Source organism: Mustela lutreola, chromosome 4 (assembly GCF_030435805.1).
Source record: "Mustela lutreola isolate mMusLut2 chromosome 4, mMusLut2.pri, whole genome shotgun sequence".
In the NCBI taxonomy this organism is placed as follows: Eukaryota; Metazoa; Chordata; class Mammalia; order Carnivora; family Mustelidae; genus Mustela; species Mustela lutreola.
Window position 1 is genome coordinate 17,159,661 of NC_081293.1, and position 8,818 is coordinate 17,168,478.

Consider the following 8,818-nt stretch of genomic DNA (forward strand, 5'->3'; position numbering starts at 1 on the left):
ATTCTTCCTCCTACCCAGCCACAGACTCTGCTCCTAGAGCAACCCAAGTCCTGGGCAGGGGAGAACCAGCAGAGATCCCACTGCTTGCACTTCTCCTTCTTGCCAGTGTTCATCAAGGGCAGGAAGCTTCTGGGTGCCTGGAGACCCTCCTCGCACTGCCAGGCCCTGCAGCTCACCCGCACCGCCAACAGCCAAGGTGATGACTATCTACAGGCATTGCTTAGGGAAGGATCTGCTATGAACGCCTTTCAGCCTTTGGTTCTTTGAGGGAAACTTGCCTACCTCTATGTATGAGGAGCATCTTTCTGATGTGATCGTCTGGGCTGTTTATGTTAATTTTTTTTTTTTTAAATTTATTTGACAGAGAGATCACAAGTAGAGAGGCAGGCAGAGAGAGGGGGGGAAGCAGGCTCCCTGCCGAGCAGAGAGCCTGATGTGGGGCTCGATCCCAGGACCCTGAGATCATGACCTGAGCCGAAGGTAAAGTCTTAACCCACTAAGCCACCCAGGTTCCCCCTGTCTGTGTTAATTTTTGCTGGCTAAAAAACAGCAAGTACTGTAGAGTTCTTTTTAAAAAAGTGAAATAGTTCATTAAAAATACTTGAAAGGATGTGCTCCAAAATGTCAACAGCACTTTTTTTTCTAGACAATGGAATTTTGACTTTCATTGTTAATGCTTTTTTATACTATCTGGCTTTGTTTTAACAACTGGACGTGGGAAGGGAGATAATGCTTTTTTCTCTTTTCAGCAATAAATCCTTGACTTTCCTCCTCCTTCTCTCTGGTATACACCCCAACTCGCTCAAACTGGGGATATTTCAAGGTAGTTGTTGACGTTGCATCTAATATACAACTTTGAACCTCTGTCAGATTTACTCTCCTACTTGAATTTCAAAGCACATTAGTGACAAGAGATTCCATTTCATGCCTTTAATTTGAAAATTAATAATAAGCCCCATCCACTGTGCCTGAGTGGCTCAGTCGGTTGAGCATCGGACTCTTGATTTCAGCTCAGGTCATGATCTTGGTGTCCTGAGAAGGAGCCCTATACCAAGCTCCATGCTCAGCGGGAGTCTGCTTGAGATTCCCTTTCTCTTCCACCTTTTCCCCGCCCACCATGCACGCATGTGCTCCCTCTCTCTCAAATAAATTAAATAAATATTTAAAAATAATAATAATAAACACCATTCCCCCAAAAGGTGCTCAGAGACTGCCTTTAGGCTCCACAGTGGTGGCATCCTCTGTTTGTTAAAGGGGGCTATCTTTCTACAAACCCTTTCTCATACATGGTCTCACTTGCTGCTCACAACATTTTGTGAAGTAGAGAGGGAAAATCCAATTGTTCCCATTTTACAGGTAAGAAAGCTGAGGGTCCAAGAGATGCAGGCTGATCGAGCATCCTGTGGCTGGTCACAGCCAGGCCCAGACTGGGATTCAAGTTTCCCGATTCCTCAGTCCAGGTCTTTTTTTGCCACTGGCTCCCGGGTCAACCCAACAACAGAATTACCCTCACGGCTTTTCTGTGATACACTGTGGGTATAAAGAGGACCTTGCCAAAAATATAAATAGTTTCCTTTAAAGTAAAACTCACATCCAGCCCTCTGCTATGCTGTGAAGTGGAGAACATTTGTCCTCAAGGCCAACCGCCCCACCCCCACATACTTATGCTTCTGGGATGCCCAGAGCTCTCTCCTCAATGTATCCCATTCTCTACTCTCCCTACCCCAAAACTGTGCCGGGGTTTGTCAACCTGGGTGCCAACTATGTTTCGGACTGAACGATTCTTTGTTGTACAGAGCTGTCCTGTATGTTGTTGGATACTGAGCAGCATCTCTGATCTCTGGTCTCTACCCACTAGTTGATGTAAGCACTGTCTCCTTAGTTGTAACAGTAAAAGGTGTCTCCAGAAATTGCCATATGGAGATACCTGGGTGGCTCAGTTGATTAAGTGTCTGCCTTTGGCTCGGCTCATGATTCCAGGGTCCTGGGATCGAGCCCTGCATGGGGCTTCCTGCTCCACAGAGAATCTGCTTCTCTCTCTCCCTCTGTCTGCCACTCTGCTTACTTGTGCTCTCTATCTTTCTGTCAAATAAACAAAATCTTTAAACAAGGAAAAAAAAAAAAAAGCAGAAATTGCCATACGTCCCCTGGGAGGTGGGGGGTATAGAGCAAAATCCCCCCCAAATGGTAAACCATGGCTCTCCACACAATGCCCTCTGTGGAGGGAATGTGATAAACTCAATCATTTTAGTAAGTCAGTCAGTTCTCTGACCATCTTCCCCTTCCTCCAGCTGACCCAGGGCTGCCTCAGAATGGCCTGGGGACTTTCTCTAATCTGTGGCACTTCCGCTCCCTGGTGGAAACCTACACCCCACCACACAAGAGGGCATCTTGATCTCACAGGAAGTGTTCAAACCTCGGCTCTGCCTTGTCTCAATGTGTGCCCTGGGGCCCACCTAAAAATCATTCTGACTCTTTACTCATAAAATGCGAACATGAGACCTATGTCTGAGTATTATCATTAGGATGCCACGAAATAAAATGTCAAATTGCCTTGATTGCAGAGGCCTCCAATCAGGGCCGATTTTGATTCTTGACCCGCAGTGTCCAGTTGGAGATCAAATGCCCGGATTCAGCAGCATCCTGGCACCATGCGAGGGCTCAGGAGGCCTTAGCTCTACACTGTCATTCTATGCTCCTAGTTACACCTCTCAAGGTAGCTGGATTGCACAGAGGAAAACTACCTGCACTCGAAATGAATACATCTGGAATGGTGGCTTTCAACCCAAAGACAAGCTGGGCAGTTGCAGGGAAGACTCTTCAGAATCCCTTTGTGGCGCTGTTTACTGGGAGGGAGCAGCCCCACCGCAAGAGTGTCCCCAGTCACCCTCCTCTCTCTCTGCCTCCAGGCAAATCCCTCCCACCCAGATTTCGAAAACCCCCAAGGCCTGATCTCCATTGTCTAGTAATTTAATAACACACAACCCTTTGCAAACACTAATTAAGCCAGGGCACTGTTCCCTAGTGAGGGAGGCCTGCCACACTCCACCCCAGGCCTCTGTTCTCAGAGGGGAGACCACTGAGAGGTGGCCTCCGGGAGAGAGTTTGGCCTAGAGCTGACTAAAGAGGAAAGAAAGGAGTAAGCTAGGTCAAAAGGGAAGCAGTGGAATTCCAAGTTAAAGGACTTCAGGGGTTCAGTCTGGTCAAGGCTGTTACTGGCTACTCTGGACTGGACCATCGCTTTCAGATCAGGAGCTCTGTTAGCTCTTCCATTTCTTTCTTCTTCTTCTTTTTTTTTTTTTTTTAAGATTTTATTTATTTAATTGACAGACAGAGATCACATAGCCGGCAGAGAGGCAGGCAGAGAGAGGGGGGAAGCAGGCTCCCCGCCAAGCAGAGAGGACTCTGGGATCATGACCTGAGCCGAAGGTAGTGGCTTAACCCACTGAGCCGCCCACGCACCCCAGCTCTTCCATTTCTTAGGGGAGGGTGTCAGAGACGCCTTGAGAATCTGAGCTAGCTCTAGGTTTTCTCACCTGTTCATACTTAAAATTGTGCAAATACGAGGTGCCTTGGTTAAGCAGCTGACCTGGGCTCAGGTCATGATCTTAGGGTCTTGGGATCGAGACCTTAACTGGGCTCCACACTTAGCAGGCAGTCTGTTTCTCCTTCTCCCTCTCCCTCTGCCCCTCTCCCTACTCATAAGCATGTGCACACTCTCTCTCAAAGAAAAATCTTTAAAAATTTTTTTTGCAAATAAGTTGACCCTTGAACGATGCAAGGGGTAAGGAGCACTGACCTCCCAAACACAATAGAAAATCCACAGTTGATTCCCTCCAGATTAACTACTATTGACCAGAAGCCTTACTGATAACATAGTCAATTAACATGTATTTTTTATGTTATATATATTACATACTGTATTCTTACAATAAGGTAGAAAAAAGAAAATGTTATTAAGAAAGCTATAAGGAAAAAAAAAAAAAGAAAGAAAGCTCTAAGGAGGGGCACCTGGGGGGTACAATGGGTTGAATGTTTGATTCTTGGTTTTGGCTCAGGTGGTGATCTCAGGGTTGTGAGTTTGAGCCCCAAGACCTCCTCTGTGCTAAGTGGGAGTCTAGTTAGATTTTCTCTTCTTCTGGTTTGCACCCCACCCCTCGCTCTCAATGTGTATGTGTTCTTGTTCTCTCTCAAATAAATCAATAAAATCTCCTTTTAAAAAAAGATCTTTAAAAAAAAGATTTTATTGATTTATTTGAGAGACAGCATGAGCAGTGGGGAGCAAAGGGAGAAGGAGAAGCAGGCTCCCACTGAGCAGGGAGCCCCACGTGGGCCTCGATTCCAAGACCCAGAGATCAGGACCTTAGCCAAAGGCAGACACTTAACTGACTGAGCCAACCAGGTGCCCCTAAATAAATACATTTTTAAAAAAGAAAGAAAAAAAGTTATAAGGAAAAGAAAATACATTTATAGACCTGTACTATAAAAAAAAAAATCCACAAATAAGTGGACCCTTGTTTTTCAATGGTCAAATGTACTCTCTGAATTTATTAAAATTTCCTGCCCTAAAGAATTATAAGTCAAGTCTGACGTTTGTCAAGCCTTTTAGACTTTTAGGAGCACTTTCCAATAGGCAAGCAGGAGGATGAGGGGGTGAGCTCATGGGCTGTAGAATGATGGGCGCGAACCTGTCAGAGCCACTCACCAGCGAGGGTTCCTGGCCGAGGTATCTCAGCTCTGTACTGGTTCTTCCTCTCACACAAGGAGCAGTGAGGAGGACAGGTCTTGTTAAAATGATTTCTATTTTACAGATGAAGAAACTGAGACTCGGAAAAACTGGAAAAACGTTTGGGCTACGTTCTGAACCCGGGACTCCTTTCATAGACCGTTCCAGGAAAACTTGTAAAACTTTTTGTTGAAGGATAACATTCATAGGGAAAATACACAAATCATAAACATGCACCTTGCTGAATTCTTGCTAATAGACACACCCATGTATCTACCATCTGGATTAGGATAATGGGATGTTATCAAAACCACAGAAGCCATCCTCCTGTCCCCTCCAAGTAGGGTTGCCAGATTTAGCAAATAAAAATAGTGCCCGGGACATACTTACAATAAAAAATTATTTGCTTTCAATCTGAAATTCAAATTTCACCAGGTGGGCTATATTTTACCCAGCAATCCTACCTGAAAAGCTATCTCGAGTCTTTTATGATTCTAGATTAGTTTTGCCTGTTCTCCTGCAACATAGACGTGCAATCCTAACGTCTGTGCTCTTTTGGTTCTGGCTTCTTTTTTTTTAACACAGGCATGAGATTCAACAACAAAGCGGCAACAATCTATGCTCAGCCTTTGGCTGGGGGAACCTGGGATACGGGTGGCCGCTCATTGTGTGCCAAGCTGTCCCAAGGTCACGCCAGGAGCCTGCTCGCATGTCCCGACTCCAGAGGGTCCTCCAGGAACCGGGAGCGGCCCCTGGTTGTGGTGCAACCAGAAGGGAGTGCAACAGCGGCTCACAGGGGATGTGATCCACAGCTCTAATCCAGGCTGGTGGGGCTGGAGATGCTACCGGCACTGGAGAGAGGCATTGCTGCAGAGGAAGCCCTTCTGTGCAGCCCTTATCAGCTCCATGAGCTCCTGGCCCCATGGCTGCAGTGGTCTGGGAGGTCCCCACGTGGTCTGCTCTAGGGCCATGATGGGACCCACTGCTTCCGCTGAGACTGCCCCCAGCACCAGCAGGGGGGACATCAGCAGCCATGTCAGCAAGAAGGGCAACCACGCCAGCGACTCCATGAGAGGACCCCGGGGTGGGGTGCTCCAGCTGGGATCACAGAGCCACGAGCTGATGGACTGGGCAGACGAAGGCCACTAGAGCAACATCCACCCAGCCCGAGCACTCAGGCAACCCTCAGTTGCCCCAGCTGCCCCCCAGGATCAACAAGAACTTGAGCCCAAACACATGGTCGGTCCATCTGTCCCAGACCACCTCCCTGTCCATCTTCTGCCCCACCCGAGCCCAAGTTGAACAACCAACTTTAAGTGTCTCTTAGTATCCTAAGCCAGCAAGAGATGGGACCAAATACTCTCCCCCACACTTTCATTTTTTAAGATTTGATTGATTTATTTGACTGAGAGCGAGCACAGTAGGGGAAGGGGCAGGGAGAGGGAGAAGGAGACTTACCACTGAGCCTGATGTAGGGATCATGACCTGAGCTGAAAAGGCAGATGCTTAACCAACTGAGCCACCCAGGCACTCCAACAAATCCTTTCTGTACCAAAGTGCCAGACAGTATGTAGTGTGACCTCCCCTACCCCAAAGGGTGGGGGGGGGACATTAAATTCACTGTGTTGTCTCTGGGGCTAGATCTCTTATTAAAGTTTCTGTCATCTCTGAGGTAGAGATGAGGACATTATGAAAACTTGTAAGAATTTGAGAGTATAAATAAGCTTACCCTTTCTCTCCCTCTCACACTCAAACACAAACAACAACAACGTAGTGGCAATTAAATTTCATTACTGTATAGTATTTTACTGTATACAATGGAAAACAAAAAGAATTTTCTATTTTTAAGATTTTAAATCATCTTTACACCCAATGTGGGCTTGAACTCACAACTCTGAGATCAAGAGTTACACACTCCACCAACTGAGCCAACCAGGCAGCCTATCTACAGTTGGAAGACAAATGTATAATATGTGATCAGTATAAGCCTATTCATTGTATATTGTAAATATATACGTATACAATGAACACGAACTTCCAGATTGCTTTCAGCCCAGGCAAAGAGGGCTGCTATAAATCTTCTTGTTCATGTTTTTTGGTTAATATATGAAAGCTCTATTGGGTATACATCTAGGGGTAACATTTCCGTAACATCAGAGTATGCATGCTTTCAGCTTTAACAGACAATTTCTCCAAAGTTGTTGAACCAGTTTATTCAAGAACGCATAGAGAGACCCATTAGTATCCCCTGATATTGTCAGTTTACTCCCTTTTATGGTTTTATGATTGAAATGATTTTGCATTTTCCTAATAACTCATGATTGTGAACACCTTTTCACATGCTTTCTGATGATTTAGATGTCTTCTTTAGTAAGATGTTTGTTTAAGGGACACCTGGATGGCTCAGTTGTTAAGCGTCTGCCTTTGGCTCAGGTCATGATCCCAGGGTCCTGGGATTGAGCCCCACATCGGGCTCCCTGCTCATTGGGAGGCTGCTTCTTCCTCTCCCACTCTCCCTACTTGTAGTTGTTCTCTTGCTCTCTCTCTCTTTCTCTCTGTGTCAAACAAATAAACAAAATCTTTGAAAAAATGCTTGCTCAAATTTATTTATTTTATTTTTTTAAAGATTTTATTTATTCATTTGAGTGAGAGAGACAAAGAGCACAAGCAGGGGTAGAAGCAGAGGGAGAAGCAGACTCCCTGCTGGGTCGGGAGCCCGACAGGGGGCTTGATCCCAGGACCTAAGCCGAAGGCAGATGCTTAACCATCCGAACCACCCAGGCACCCCAAACTATTGCCCATTTTTAAAAAATGGCAATTTTTAAATGTGTTTTTAAGTGTGTTTTCTTATTGATATGTAAGAGCTCTTTACACATTGTAGCTATAGACCTTCGTCAGACATAGGTTTTGTAAATACTGTCTCTGTGTCTGTGGCGGGTTTTTCACTCTCATAATGGTACATGGATAAACAGAAGTTTTTAACTTATATGGGTATTACTTTCGTGTGTGCTGTTTGAGAAATCTTGACCTCTCCCAAGGTCATAAAGATATCCTCCTATGTTACCTTCTAGAAGCATTTTTATTTTATTATTCACATTTACAGTTTGTGGACCTATTTCTTTGTCTATCATATGTACAATCCAATTAATTTAAAAATTATTTCCCAGCTTCATAATTCTACAGAATCCATGTTTGTATTTGCCAATATCATCATTACATAGTTCCTTTCAATCCAATAAAGAATTACTAAGTATATTTTGCTGTGCCAAGGCATTGTGCTTTGTAACAAGAATTTCAAACTTGATCTCAGCATAGTGGTAATTTTCTCAGAGCTCCTAGTCTAGCATGTGTTCTGTTCAGACCCACCTATGTCTCCTGCCTTTAGCCACCATTTCTCCACAGATCCCTTTAGGGGCAAAGTCCACTCAGATTTGCTTTTAAGGCTGGGGCTTGATGCCTGTTGGCCAGAGTCTGGGCAGGAAGATGGAAAGCACAATGACAAGTGTTAGTCCTTTGCCAACTGAAGGTTCAAAGAGGGAGCCTGAAACCTGGATCATTTGTGAGTTGCAGGTCTCTGTGCCAAGTTAGAGCCTACATTCCAGCCAAGTCAGTGGTGGCAAAGATCTGTTGTCCAGTCACTTGGATTGGCTCAAAAGTGCTTAGAGCAGCTAAAATATCAGTAACAGGAGAAATGATAAATATGAATGACTTGTGGTATCTCATTATATCCTAACTATTCTGCTTTCTTGGCCTCACTAGTTCTTTCCATCAATCATCAATCACATAACGAATACCCAGCTACCAATTCTTAGGCTGAGGAAGGTGGTCAGTAAAGGAATAGCAACCTCTACCCCAATTCCAACATCTGTCCTTGGGAGACTTTAGGGGATATAAACCTTTAATACAAACAAGCCCAACCCACTACTCTTGTATCTTGGGCTCCTGATATCTTAGGATTCTCTTTGTGGATTAGAACTCCTTACCTGGTTCTTTCTAGGCCCTGGCCACCTCAAATTAGAACAGCCCACCCTCCCCAGGGAGTCCCAGCCTCCAAAATTTACCTCCAATATTGAAGGCTCTTGTCCTGGACAA

At 45.1% G+C, this 8,818-nt stretch overlaps 1 protein-coding gene across 1 annotated transcript; it reads left to right on the forward strand.

Annotated features, from left to right (window-relative positions):
- The first annotated feature begins 5,344 nt into the window (after positions 1–5,344).
- Positions 5,345–5,875, forward strand: LOC131830083 (nucleoside diphosphate kinase, mitochondrial-like). The gene has a single exon (XM_059172485.1). The coding sequence runs from the start codon at positions 5,345–5,347 to the stop codon at positions 5,873–5,875; it is 531 nt and encodes a 176-aa protein (XP_059028468.1).
- Positions 5,876–8,818: the final 2,943 nt, after the last annotated feature.

Bases quoted from the DNA above. Each gene is read 5' to 3' on its own strand.
- LOC131830083 (XM_059172485.1), top strand. From the start codon at position 5,345: ATGCTCAGCCTTTGGCTGGGGGAACCTGGGATACGGGTGGCCGCTCAT.